This window comes from Suncus etruscus, chromosome 16 (assembly GCF_024139225.1).
Source record: "Suncus etruscus isolate mSunEtr1 chromosome 16, mSunEtr1.pri.cur, whole genome shotgun sequence".
Classification (NCBI taxonomy): domain Eukaryota; kingdom Metazoa; phylum Chordata; class Mammalia; order Eulipotyphla; family Soricidae; genus Suncus; species Suncus etruscus.
Genome location: NC_064863.1, coordinates 65,013,086 through 65,026,059, shown reverse-complemented (window position 1 = coordinate 65,026,059; position 12,974 = coordinate 65,013,086). Strand labels below are relative to the sequence as shown.

The following is a 12,974-nucleotide window of genomic DNA, read 5'->3' as shown; positions in this document are numbered from 1 at the left end:
ACTTGACAAGTACTAAATAAAAATTTTGGATACTAAAATATATAAATGGAATCAAAATTAATATGTAAAACAAAATTAGGCCAGAGTTATAGTACAACAGATGGGTTGCTTATCTTACACGTGGCTGACCCAAGTTTAACTCCTAGCATCCCATATGGTTCCCCAAGCCTTCCGGAGTGATTCCTGGGTGTAGAACCAGGAATAAGCCTTGAACATAGCTGGGGTATATCCTAAGCTCCCAAATAAAATGACCGTAATATCTAAATAGACTCTTCTCATAGAAGACATGCATAAATCTGACAGGCACATGACAATATTTTCTTATTATCAGAAAAATGCAAATCAAAACCATAAAGGATGTTACTTTATACTATAAGAAAATCTATAACAAAACGACTGAAAAAATACTGGCAAGACATAGAAAAAAATGCAACTTTGGTACAATGTTCACAGAAATGTGAATTAGTGTAGCCTCTAAATATAAATGATTATTACGAAAAAACTAAATATAGAAATGACTCAACAATACAACTCCTAAAACTACTCCAAAGAATATTGAAAACTTTAATTTGAAAAGATATGGTATGTGCATTCCTACTTTCATAGTAGCATTATTCACAATACTCAAAACGTGAAAACAATCAGAATGCTCATCCGTGAATGGCTAAAGAAGCTGTAGTTTTTTTTTTGTTTTTTTTTTTACTCAATAGATAAATACTCAAGGGCCGGAGAGATAGCATGGAGGTAAGGCGTTTGCCTTGCATGCAGAAGGACAGTGGTTCAAATCCTGGTATCCCATATGGTCCCCTGAGCTTGCCAGGAGCAATTTCTGAGCGTAGAGCCAGGAGTAACCTCTGAGCACTGCCAGGTGTGACCCCCTAAAAAAACAAACAAAAAACCCAAAAAACCAAAACAAACAAAAAATAGATAACTACTCAGCAATAAAAAAAGATAAAATAATGCCTTATTATGACATAATGAATGTAAATAAAGATTATTTACTAAGCAAGCTAAGGCAAAAAGCAAAAGACAGGTTCCTAATTATTTCTCTCACAAGTGGAATGGTAATAAACAAAGCATAGAAACTAAAAAAATCTCAGCAAAAATAATTCTTTGACTTTGCAAAAAAGTATGATGGTTACCAGAAAAGGAGATGACGACTGGGTTGTGGGAAAAGGAGAGGTAGAGGGAGGAATGAAAGATCAGGTCAATCTAATTTATGACAATTTCATTATATCCCAGAAATGTATACAGCATTGCAAAAACAATGGTTAATTAGCAACATTTTAATTTGAAAAAATTAAATGCATGCCACTAGCCAGTGAAAATTAAGGGTGTGGGAGTGTGGAGGCAGAGGGCTTCTATTTTCTTCTTCAGTCACTAATTGGGGTTTTGGACTAGGTTATTTTTGACTATATCTTGTATACTGTTTAGCAGCAAATTTGGTCTCTCTCCACTAAATACTAGTTACAACTAGGGATATTTTGCTAACTAAAAGTACTTCCAAACATTGCCATATGATGCCAAGCAAAATTTATATTTGAGAAACTACTGCTTTATGATATTATTTTTAAACTTGAAATAATATTGAAAGTATTTATTTTCATAAAATGTAATTATAAAAACATTAAAACAAAGAACTTGATCAAAAAATAATATCTTCTTCCAAATAGCTCTCTCTCTTATTTTTGACCTCTCCTGAACCTAAGAATCACATTCCTTCCTTCCAGATCAAAACAAAAAGGGTGACACTTACCACCTAGAAAGGCACAATCATAATGGCTGCAGGTCTTGTTGGTACTATGAAGAATAAGGTTATTGCCAGTCCCATCCTGTGACACATGAAACACCTCATTTGGAGATATTAAGAAAGTTTTTTCATCATCTCCAAGAAATTTTTTAACATCAATTCCAAAGCATGTGTAGATAGTTAACAAAATCTTTTGGTCATCAGTGACCTCTGGTTTGGTTGCATGCACCAGGGTGACATGGTTAAATCTGGCTTGATTTAACCCTCCAAATGTAAATGAAAGCTGGCTTGTGCTATACACCACATTTTTGTAACTTTCCTTACAAGGTCCTCTCAGCAACTGCAGGGCTTTTGTCAAATAAAAATGAAAAGCTTTGAACTGGAAGTCATAGATATAATCTTTTCTAGACTGGCCAGCCTTCTTCAGAGCTTCATTAAACTGATGATAAAAGTCACTTCGTTTTTGAGCTTCAGAAACATAAGCCATCAGGGCGATTCCATGGTTATCCTTAAAGGTCGCAGGGAAGAACTTCTGATTCTTTTGAGCCTCCCATTTGGCTTGTGCATTTTCCCACACATCCTTCAAGAGCTGCTGGCTGCTTTTTTCTTCCTCCAGCAGCTGAGGAATATATTTGATTTCCATCCTCTCAGCACATTTTAGGTATTGATCATCAAAGACATTAACAGCCATGTCTAGTATTTCAGATTTCACCTTCAAAGAAAAAGAAAAGAAATTTCAACATTGAAAACAAGAGATCTAGACTTGAATATCAAACTTAAAAAGGTGCTTGTCAAGTTGGCAAATTGGAGATAGGGAATGTGTGGTGAGATGAATGGAAGGGAACCTGAGAAACTTGGTGGAAAAGAAGATACTGCTGATGGGGGTTGGTGCTGGAACACAGTATGTCTAAAACTTAACTATGCATCTCTTTAAATCATGGGATTAATTAAACTTTTTTTTTTTTTTTGGTTTTTGGGCCACACCCGGTAACGCTCAGGAGTTACTCCTGGCTATGTGCTCAGAAGTCACTCCTGGCTTGGGGGACCATATGGGACACCGGGGGATCGAACCGCGGTCCGTCCTAGGCTAGCGCAGGCAAGGCAGGCACCTTACCTCTAGCGCCACCGCCCGGCCCAATTAAACATTTTTAAAAGAAAATATTGGGAGAGGGGAGAGAGATAGCGCAGCAGTAGGGCGTTTGCCTTGCATGCAGCCAATCCAGGATAGATGATGGTTCGAATCCTGGCATCCCATATGATCCCCAGAGCCTGCCAGGAGCGATTTCTGAACGCAGAGCTAGGAGTAACCCCTGAGTGCCACCCGGTGTGGTCCCCTTTCCCCCAAAAAAGAAAATAATAAAAGAAAATATTTCAGGGCAGAACAATATAGCACAGTGGAAGGGCATTTGCCTTGCATGCGGTGGACCCAGGACGAACCCAGGTTCTATCCCTGACATCCCATATGTCCCCGAGTCTGCTGGGATGATTTCTGAGCGCAGAGCCGGGAATAACCTCTGAGTACTGCCAGGTGTCGCCCAAACCACACACACACACACACACACACACACACACACACACACACACACACACACACACACACACACCAAAAAGAAAATAAAAAGAAAGAAAGTATTTCAGAGAGCAAATATTCAGTGTGTATTATTTCTCAGATTATTTGTCCCTACCATCTCATGCTCTGCCAAGAATCTTTTGCTCACAGTCAACCCTGGGCATGCTTTTTGTTTGTCTGTTTTTGATTTTGGGTCACACCTGGCTGTGTTTACGGCTTAGTCCAGGCTCTGGCTCAGAATTACTCCTGGCAAGCTCAGGGACTATATGGAATTCTGGAGATCAAACCTGGGTTAGTCACATGCAAAATAAGTACCATATGTACTATCTCTTTGGCTCCTAGATATGTTTTTCTTAACGTAGAAAGTATATTTCATTGCAACTGATCATTTTTCTTTATAGTGAAATACGAAGAGGTACGAGTGTGATCATGTGTGAAATACATTATTCTGATACTTGTCATAAATAAGAAAGAACACTAAGTGTGAATTTTTAAAACACATGAGAGGTATCAACAGTCTGTAACACATGGTTTTCTTGTAAGGTCTGGCACCACATAAAACCCTGAGGACAGAGTTGGGAGTAGCTTCTATGCATGTTGAGGGTGCCTCTTCCCCAATTTAGTTTTTAGTGTGGCAGTCCTGGCTTGAATATTATCTCATCTAGATTTCCTTAGTCCTTCAAGACAATTAAATGGATTTCAAACGTCATATTTGAAATATGTATATAATTATATATAATGGGTAAGTGCATATAATAAATATTTTATCCTAATCACATGTGATAGCTAAACACTTAAAGGTAAATTATTCCCTTCTCCTTTTAGGATATCCCCTCCTTTGTCCAGGTAACTAAGGTGCACTAATTCTGCACCTTTAGGATAAACAATCTAAAATCTAAGAATAGTTTGTTTCTTCCTCTAGAACAGGGGTCCTCAAACTTTTTAAACAGGGGGCCAGTTCACTGTCCCTCAGACCATTGGAGGGTCTGACTATAGTAAAAACAAAACTTATGAATTCTTATGCACACTGCATATATCTTATTTTGCAATGAAGAAACAAAACAGATACAAATACAATATGTGGCCCGCAGGTCATAGTTTGAGGATCACTGCTCTAGAACCAAGAATAGAACCAAGCTCAAGAATATTATTTACTTGTGGTTGATAATAATTATACTTTTAAGTACCACAGAGAATCTTGTACAAAAATAAAGTTGAGAAAGGCTTGCAGGGTTGAGAAAAAATAAGGCTCTTAAAATATACACGTAAGTTTCTGGCTTTAGTTGTACCTGAAGATTGCTTCAATAATTAGAAGTCAATAACTTTAATTTTAGGTCTCTGAGTTGTGTTTATATCACAGACAACTTAAAAAGACCTATGGGATTTCTAAATGGCACACATAACAATGGTATAAAATAACTAAATAATAAAATAACTAACCCTAACTTGAAGCCACACATAATATATTTGGTTTAAAATTTCATTCTGTTATTTTAAGCACTAATTAGGTATGAGAAAATCACCTAATATTTCTTTTTTTTTTATTTTGTTTTGGGGCCACACCCAATGTTGCTCAGGGGTTACTCCTGGTTTTGCACGCAGGAATGACTCCTGGCGGTGCTTGAGAGACCAGATAGAATGCTAGGGATCAAACTCAGGTCAGCCATGTTAAGGGCAAGCACATTACCTACTGTATAATCTCTCTAATATAATACAAACTCTAGTAGGTGGCCCCTCACCTAATATTTCTGAGTTTCAATTTTCTTAATTCAAAAATCAAGATAAGAGGGGCCGAACTGATGGTGCAGCTCTAGGGTGTTTGCCTTGTATGCGCTGCCTAGGACTGACAGCAGTTCAATCCCCCGGCATCCCATATGGTCCGTCCCCCACCCCCCAAGCCAGGAGATATTTCATATCCCATTCTAGCTACTTCTTCCCATTCTTTTTTTTTTTTTTTTTTTTTTTTTTTTTTTGGCCACACCCGGCGGTGCTCAGCGGCTACTCCTGGCTGTCTGCTCAGAAATAGCTCCTGGCAGGCACCGGGGACCATATGGGACACCGGGATTCGAACCAACCACCTTTGGTCCTGGATCAACTGCTTGCAAGGCAAACGCCACTGTGCTATCTCTCCGGGCCCGTCTTCCCATTCTTGTATCCCTTCATCCTAATATCTTCTCCCCCATACAGCTAGATTTATTTTGTTTGTTTTGGGGCCAGACCTGGTGACACACAGGGGTTACTCCTGGCTATGGGCTCAAAATCGCCCCTGGTTTGGGGGACCATATGGGACATCGGGGATCGAACCATGGTCCGTCCTAGGTTAGCGCTTTCAAGGCAGATGCCTTACTGCTAGCACCACTGGTCCGGCCGCACAGCTAAATTTCTTGAGTTTTTATCCCGTATAAGTCAATTTAATTTTTATTCACATCTCATCATATCATCATGTGGTTCTCTTCCCCATTCTTCTATATAAACCGCTCTCAATACAGGAATTTTTTTCCCTTAGATTCTTTTGCAGACCATATTCTAGCTGGTTATTAAATGTTGGCATTCTAGGTAGTCCTTAAATGTTGGTATTTTTTGAGCATTTATGTTCTAATTATATGCTGTACCATTAGGTAATAACTTTAAATCCATAGTTACAATTATCATTTAAATACCTCTGGCATATAAATGCCTGACCTATATATCAATTAGGTTATGAGTAACTACTACTGATTTGCTCACTCTTTAAAAAATAATAGTACAAGATCAAGAGTACTTCACATATATATTCATTCATTTCACCTTTGTGGCAACCCGTCATGGTACGCTTTAATTTCAATCTCATTTCAAGGGAACATAGAGTATGAGTATTTATCTGTAATTGGAATTTGAAACCAGGCAGTTCGTCACCTGCATTTGTTTTGTTATTAAAATGCTCTGTTTCCAATCATGAAAACAACTGTATGTAAGCAGTCCTTTTTAAAACAGTTAAATTCTGGGTTGGAGAGGTAGTACTGTGGGAAGGTCACCTGCCCTGCACATGGCCGACCCAGGTTTGATCCCTGGCAGCCCATATGGTTGCCCAAGAACCATTAGGACTAATTCCTGAGTGCAAAGCCAATGGCTAACCTGAGTATCACTGCATATGGCCCCCCAAAAAAGTTAAATTCTGTCTTTATAACAATCCTTTTGAAAGCTTGTAAAGTTTCCATAAGTTTTACAAATGAAGGAATTGTATTAGTGTTAGAAATTTATCTTGCTAACCATCACACATTATTTTGAGCAGAAAGACCCTTGTATCCTTAGGTTTGTAGGCCAACTGTTTAAGGAACACATTTGAGTATCAGGAGATTGGATCACTTCCATTTCCTAGCAAAGAAATATATTTCCCTTGAAGCACGAAATGTATCACAGTGCAGTCTAAGCAATGATACCTGATTTATCTTCAAGACTTCAACATAGTATTAAGACCTTCTGTCCTGAAACTACTTCCCCACATTCCTCACACCATCAGAGTTGATCCAATATGTTCCTGTATTCCCCCTTTCCCTCTAACCAGACGTCAACCTGTCTAATTTTAGATTTCAAGACCTGCTGGCTCAAGGCCACAGATGATTGTGTGTCTGGTACAGTGAGTTCTCTGAGCAGTGACAAATATCATAAATACCAACACCATTCAGCAATAACTAAGTGGATATTAAGAGACAGCTATAAAATTAACCAAATAAACTTGCTGATTATATATTTATCCTATGATTTATCAATAAAAACAAAATTCAACTACAAAAAGTGGAAATGTTCTAAAGTTCAAGAAAATATACAGCTTAAATATACTATGGCTTATTCACAGACACATTAAATTTTTTTTTTTGTTTTTTTGGGCCACACCCATTTGATGCTCAGGGGTTACTCCTGGCTACGCGCTCAGAAATTGCCCCTGGCTTGGGGGGACCATATGGGACTCCAGGGGATCGAACTGCGGTCCTTCCTTGGCTAGCGCTTGCAAGGCAGACACCTTACCTCTAGCACCACCTCGCCGGCCCCAGACACATTAAATTTGTTGCAGAATAATATTAAACACACTAGTCAAAACCAAGATTACTTCATACTCAATGGAACATAGTAAAGGAGGAAAGGTAAAATAATAAGTTTTAGAAAGAATATAGAGAAATTGAAGCCTGCACATTACTGGTGAAAATATAGAATGGTGTAACCACTATGAAAAACATTTTAGCAATTAAATAAAGTATTAAAAATAAGAGTTACTCTATAATCCATCAATTATATGCCTAGAAATTTAGATACCTAAGAGATAATACCCGGGCCCAGAGAGAGAGCACAGCGGCATTTGCCTTGCAAGCAGCCGATCCAAAACCAAAGGTGGTTGGTTCGAATCCCGGTGTCCCATATGGTCTCTGGTCCCCCGTGCCTGCCAGGAGCTATTTCTGAGCAGACAGCCAGGAGTAACCCCTGAGCAACGCCGGGTGTGGCCCAAAAACAAAAAAGAGAGAGAGAGATAATACCCAAGAGAATAAAAACATATATGTTTTTATAAAACATACATAAAAACTTGTATGTAGCACTCCTTCGTAGAGCCAAAAAGCACCAAGGTGTTCATCAACTAATGAGTGGATAAACAACATATGGTAGAACCACACAAAATATTACTCATTATATGACAGGGTGCATGAATGATACTACATAGGGAAGACACCTCTTATAGTTCTCACCACCACATTGTGTAGCCCTACAGACATGAAAACTATGTTTATCCTAAAATGCTTCAGCCACTATCTAACCCTGAAAGCTTCATTTGGCAAAGATCACCCCTGTCACTGATAAAGTGTCTAGAAATGGGAAAACCTCCCAACTCCGAGGTGCTGGCCCAATTTTTTCTTTTATTTTTCCCCCTCTTCTTTAACTTATTTTTCTTTATTTTTACCTTTTATCCTTTTTCCTTTCTTTCTCTCCTAATCTATAATTTAGCTATCTATTTATCTTTTCTTAATTCAAGTATTTCTTAATTTCTCAGATCCATCCTATGAGGGTCAGGCCTCCAACAACTATTTATGAATAGATCTCTAAAGTCTGTCTATATGTGTGCATGAGTTTCTATACAATAGACTCCCCCTTTGTCAGCCAAACCTATTTTGTAAACAATCCATGGCTACAGTGTATATGGCCCTCTTATATATTATCCCTCCCAACTTCAGAATTACTTCTACCCTCTCATCCCTCCCCAGTGCTTATTCATTACTCCTCCCTATTATGATTATATTATAAATAGTTATACTTTTTTTTTTTTTGGTTTTTGGGCAACATCCGGTGACCTCAGGGATTACTCCTGGCTATGTGCTCAGAAATTACCCCTGGCTTGGGGGACCATATGGGATGTCAGAGGATCGAACTGCAGACTGTCCTAGGTTAACACGTGCAAGGTAAATGCCCTGCCATTTACACCACTGCCCCGGCCCCAATAGTTATACATCTTAGTGTGTTTATTGTCAAAGAAATAGGTAGCCTCCACTGTACTTTTTTAATTGTTAATTTTTTATTTTTATCTCTTTTTCACTTATATGCATATATATTTGTTAATTTCACTTGCTTTGGTTCTGCTTGGTATGAAATTCTAGAAGAAAAAGTCTTGCTTGGAATAAAAGCCCAGGTCAAAAACAGAGCACAGAGACTGTATAGCCTATCATTTTTACCCCCAAAGGCACCAACAATGGAATATGGCACTGTTCCATTTTGCATAGGCATACTAAAAAAAGGGGAAATCTTATGTATAGAAACAATCTCTTATCTACTAGGGATAAGAGCCCTTACATTTTATAATACAGGGGCACCTCCCACCTTGAACACTTCATGAGGACCTGACTCCATATGATCGGACAGCGACCATCCAATCCTGAACCCCAAATGAACCCCAAATAAAGATCCAACACAGCTCCCAATAACAGCACCAGGAATCAAACTCCCCCTGGGAAATCCCTAATACAGCTCTCGCACCAACTTGCAACAGATTGATACAACAACCTGACGATGAGAAAACAGCAAAAATTTGATCCAAGAGCAGGTTGCCCTAAAGGTAAGATGAAATTAGAAGATGCTCCTTTGATCTGTCAAAAATCAAGATCACTAATTACAGAAGACATACTATGACAATCACGACTGGGCAGAAGTTTTTCTGGGACCAATTAGAAAAATCCTAATCTAGGCCTCTGCCTAGGATTTGTACCAAAAACCAAGATCTCTAATCCCAGAGATCTGACTTTGACAACCATGACTGAGCAGAATTTTTGGTGCCATAAGAAAAGACTCTATCCTAGGCTTCAACCTAGGATCTGTGCAAAAACCAAGATCACTAATTCAGAAGACTAACTATGACAAATGTGATGGAACAGATCTTCTAGAACCATAACTTAACCATAGATTCTATCCTAGACGTTGTCCTATGACCCATTGAAATACCAAGATCTCTAGCTACAGAGGACTGACTTTGTCATCCACAATTGAGCAGAAAATTTCCTGGCACCCTAAGAAGACCTTGGGGTTCAATATTGAGCATGTATGGAGTCAGGGTTGCTCCCATGACAATATGCTTTAAGGGTGGAGAAACTCTGTATCTCCTAGGCCAAGGGAATTCCCTCTAACTTCCCCAATACTTATTGTGTCTATGCAAAAACAAAACAAAACAAAACAAAACAAAACCCATAAAGCCTTGCAACACCAGCCCTTCATTTTTGTTTGTTTGTTTGTTTGTTTGTTTGTTTGTTTCTTGTGGTTGTGAGTCTGGCAATGATTTTCTTTTTTGCTGTTGCTGTGTTTTTTTTGTCATTGCTTATTTTTATTTTGTTTTGTTTTTATTTTGTTTTTTGATTTGTTTTTGTTTTTCCTTTCCTTTTTTTCCTTTCTTCTTCTGAATTGATATTTATAGCCTCTCCAGTGGTCCTCAAACTACAACCCACGGGCCACATATTGTATTTTTTCCTGTTTTGTTTCGTCACTTCAAAATAAGATATATACAGTGTGCATAGGAATTTGTTCATAGTCTTTTGTTTTTTTGGGGGGGGGGCTATTTTGGTTTTTGGATCATACCCAGCAGTGCTTAGGGATGTGAGCTGGCTCTATGCTCAGAAATCGCTCCTGGCAGGCTCGGGGGACCATATGGGATGCTGGGATTCAAACCACCATTCTTCTGCATGCAAGGCAAATGCCCTACCTCCGTGCTATCTCTCTGGCCCCTTGTTCATAGTTTTTGTTTTTATTTTAGTCCTGCCCTCCAACAGTTTGAAGGATAGTGAACTGGCCCCCTGTTTAAAAAGTTGGAGGACCATTGCCTAGAAGGATTTCTCCCAGCATTTTTTTCTTTTTCTTCTTTCTTTCTTTTCTTTTCCAACAGAACCCATAAATTGAGTCATTGTGTTCTCCCTCATAACTTGAGGAAAAAAATGGATGGTACCAGGAACAACCAGTAGAAACATTGAGTGGAAATAAATAATGATTAGACTTAAGCACCAAATCCAAAGTCAATGACACCAGAATCAATACCCAATCTAAAACAAGCTATACACAAAGGAGACCTCTTGCACTAGCAGTCCATGGGGCAAAGTGGGGACGGGATGCATGCTGAAGATAGAGGTGGAAGGAGGACAATATTGCTGGTGGGAATGGCCCTAATTCTTTGTCACTATGTACCTTAAATATTACTGTGAAAGACTTGTAATTCACTTTGATCACAATAAAAATTATTTTAATAATTAGCCATTTGGGGGTCGGAGAGATAGCATGGAGGTAAAGTGTTTGTCTTGCACGCAGAAGGTCGGTGGTTCAAATCCCAGCATCCCATATGGTCCCCTGAGTCTGCCAGGAGTGATTTCTGAGCATAGAGCCAGGAGTAACCCCTGAACGCTGCCGGGTGTAACCCAAAAACCAAAAGAATAAAAATAAATATAAAAAGTACTAATTTATAAAAGAATTAAGGACTGGCCTGGAGAGATAGCACAGCGGCGTTTGCCTTGCAAGCAGCTGATCCAGGACCAAAGGTGGTTGGTTCGAATCCCGGTGTCCCATATGGTCCCCCCGTGCCTGCCAGGAGCTATTTCTGAGCAGATAGCCAGGAGTAGTAACCCCTGAGCACCACTGGGTGTGCCCCTCCCAAAAAAAAAAAAGAAAAAAAAATTAAGGACTGGAGAGATAGTAGAGTGGTTAAAGCACTTTTTGTGAAGCCGGCCCAGGTTTAATCCCTGGCATCATATATTGTCCCCATCAGGACACCATCAGGAGTAGTTCCTGAGCACAAAGACAGGAGTACAGCCATGAACAAGCTGAATGTGGCCCCAAGTTCCCCATAATAACAACAACAACAACAACAACAACAACAACAACAACAATAATAATAATAATAGAGAATTAACCAGCAGATACTATAACATTAAAAGAATTCAAAGAAGTCAAATAAAATGTCAGCTATGAGAGGTGCGGTGCAAGCCATAAGGCCTTGTGCACGCCAGCGTAGGATGGACTGCAGTTTGATCCCCTGGCATCCCATCTGATCCCCCAAGCCAGGAGCGATTTCTGAGCGCATAGCCAGGAGTAACCCCTGAGCGTCACCAGGTGTAAACCCCCCAAAATATGTCAGCTATCATATTATTACTTTCAGATGAAATGTTCAGAATAAATTAATCCACACAAAGATAAAGTAGGCTAGTGGTGGCCAGATGATTCACTACTAATAGCTATAAAGTTTCTCTTTTGGTGTTGATGAGATATTTTGTTATTAGATAGTGGGTGATAGTTGCATAAAACATAGTAAATAAAAAAAAACCAATGACCTATGTCATCTAAATGTGAACTTCATATTAAAAAAAATCATACACAAAGATTATAGAAGTAGCACAAGGGTTACAATAATATGCTTTGCCTACAGAGGACCTTTTCAATCCCCAGCATTGCAAAGTTCCCAGGGTATCTCTAAATGTTGCCTTGGTGGGTCCCAAGCTCCATGGTAATGACTGTGGTGTTTTCCAGCACTGCATGGCCAGAGCAGCACCACAGCCTCAAGCCTGAGCATTGAACTATGGGATCTTGACAGCTGATTATTGTCAGGAATGGATGCCAGGGCCCTTGAACATGCTTTGGGGCCACACTTCACCTCCAAGCAAAGAGGGGGGAAAATCACAAAATAGTATAGGCAACAGAATGTACAATAATTTTATAGAGTAAATTAGAATGTAAAAATGACCACAATTTCAGAATTTAATTTCTTTTAAAGAATGAATTGCAAGTTAGTGGATAGCTACTCATTGTCTGTGATACCTAACAAGGTGGGAGAAAAAAGGCAATTAAATACTTGGCTCATAATTTATATTATTGAATATTTAAATTTTATATAATATTTAAATATTAAACTGTGGAAATGAAACTAAACAATTTCTCTAGAATAGGGGCTGGCGCAAGCAGTAAGGCATCTGCCTTGCCTGTGCTAGCCTAGGACAGATGGCAGTTCAATCCCCTGGCATCCCATATGGTCCCCTAAGCCAGGAGCAAATTCTGAGCACATAGCCAGGAGTAACTCCTGAGCATCACAGAGTGTGGCCCAAAAACCAAAACAACAAAACAAAACAAAACAAAAAAAAGTTCTCTAGAATAAAAGAACATTTAATGTGG

At 39.0% G+C, this 12,974-nt stretch overlaps 1 protein-coding gene across 1 annotated transcript in view; it reads right to left on the bottom strand.

The window, feature by feature from the left end:
- Positions 1 to 12,974, bottom strand: part of ART3 (ADP-ribosyltransferase 3 (inactive)) — a 108,389-nt gene that overhangs the window by 33,990 nt on the left and 61,425 nt on the right. The window contains exon 3 of the mRNA XM_049790311.1: positions 1,757 to 2,462. Within this exon, the coding sequence (XP_049646268.1) occupies positions 1,757 to 2,462 (706 nt within the window). The remainder of the gene's footprint in view (positions 1 to 1,756; positions 2,463 to 12,974) is intronic.